General features: G+C 37.0%; 1 protein-coding gene across 1 annotated transcript; it reads left to right on the forward strand.

Annotated features, from left to right (window-relative positions):
* Positions 1-8: 8 nt before the first annotated feature.
* Positions 9-1,338, forward strand: LOC108379911 (farnesol dehydrogenase-like; the record flags this gene model as incomplete). Its single annotated transcript, XM_017636275.1, has 2 exons — positions 9-266; positions 1,119-1,338. Coding segments are annotated over 2 exons (429 nt in total), but the record flags the coding sequence as incomplete, so codon positions are not given.
* Positions 1,339-1,885: the final 547 nt, after the last annotated feature.

Genomic DNA, 1,885 nt, shown 5'->3' on the forward strand with positions numbered 1-1,885 from the left:
ATCCTGCAGTAATGCAACAAGTTGTACAAACTAATATAATGGGTGTGGTTTATTGTACGCAACGCGCTTTCAAATCAATGAAAGAATGCAATTTTGATGGACATGTGGTGATCGTTAATAGCGTAGTGGGCCACTCGGTACCACATTGGCCGTTTGATGAACCGCCAATTATGAATGTGTATGCGCCGACTAAATATGCACTAACCGCTATTACTGAGATATATCGGCAAGAGTTTAGAGGATTGGAGACAAAAATCAAAATAACTGTGAGTATTAAAATGACACCAAACATGATCAACTGTTCAATGTTTAGTGTTCATTTGTTATTTGGCATTTGTATGTTATTCAACACAATTATTATATACGCTTACTCCTGGCTGTTTACAAAGTTTATGAGATAATTATGGTCATTTAATGCGCAAGCATACATACAAACATTCATACATACATATGTATGTACATTAGGCCGTACCGCCTTACAAGCAAAAAAACATTTTTTTGCCGAACCTTGCGGTCGCCTATTTACATTCTTCGGTGATACATACTTACATTCGCCAAGAATTTTACTTATTTTTTCAAAATACATAGCTCTCCTGGAATAATCGAAATAATTCCTCAGTAAAAGTTTAATGACTTTAATTTACTGACATTAGGGTGGTACGTTAGGGCGATAAGGGCTGAGATCTGGTGGATTGATACAAGAACGGGGTGCTTGAGGTCAATGAACTCTGCAATTAACACAAGAACATCGATATATCATACTTTAAGATTCGACTGTAAATGGCGAAGATATAAGGACCCTTTTTCGAAATTGCCTTGCAACAAGTAATTTTTAGCAAAAAAAACCGACTTCAACTCTCATATAAAAAAAAAATATATATACATATATCTCATGATCCACTGATCGGATCTTAACCAGATTAGTATGGGACTACCACCTCCTCCTTTTTTGGAAGTCGGTTAAAAATGCTTAAGATTCGAAGTTGCATGGCGAATGTTTTTTTCTGGTACAGTCTAATGTACATACATATGTACATATCAGCATGCAAATTTATGTATGTAAAGATGCATGTATGAATGCAAGTTCATTTAAACAAAGTGGTTATTTATAATTTCAGAGCGTTAGCCCCGGTTTAACAGATACAGAAATCGTTCCGGATCAATTCAAAAACGCTGGACTTCCAATTCTGAGATCAGAAGATATTTCCAGCTGCATCTTGTTCACTCTTTCTACACCGCCACACATGCAAATACAGGAGATTACTGTGATACCAACACTGGGCGGGTAATTAAATATTTTAGCTTATGTTTCACACACATATGTACATATATTAAATATCAATATTTATATGTACATGCATTTAAGTATATTTGTATGTATGTAGATATTGTATTTCCACTCTTATGTTTTATTTAAATATCTATACGATGAAATAAAAATCATTGGAATATTAACAAATAGATTAAGATACACGCTCAGCACTTTTATGCCCAAGTACACGTGTAAAGAGGTCTATGTTAGGGCAAAACCGAACATTAATTACACAGCGCACGTACATCGTAAATATAAGTAGGCTTCTCACCTTTGTGTAAGCTACTGCTATATGGTAAGCAGCGGTGGTCTTACCCTTATTTCACACACTTTCAATAATATGCATAAATGTTGCCATGGTGACTGCTCATGTGGCAGCTCGGCTTGGCAGGTATTAATCGAGTCCCTCGGGGCCTCAATTAGTCCAGGTCTGCTATCTGGAAGTGCTTAAGGAAGTGTGATCCGTACCATCCACCCAGCCGCAGCTAGGGGGGTAACACGGTCATGTTTCTGTTTCTCTACCTATAAACTGGATCATGCGGGACGTCGACGCTCGTCATAAAACGTTTTCCC

Source organism: Rhagoletis zephyria, unplaced genomic scaffold, assembly GCF_001687245.7.
Source record: "Rhagoletis zephyria isolate East Lansing unplaced genomic scaffold, Rhagoletis_zephyria_1.1 Rzeph_scaffold_17663, whole genome shotgun sequence".
Classification (NCBI taxonomy): domain Eukaryota; kingdom Metazoa; phylum Arthropoda; class Insecta; order Diptera; family Tephritidae; genus Rhagoletis; species Rhagoletis zephyria.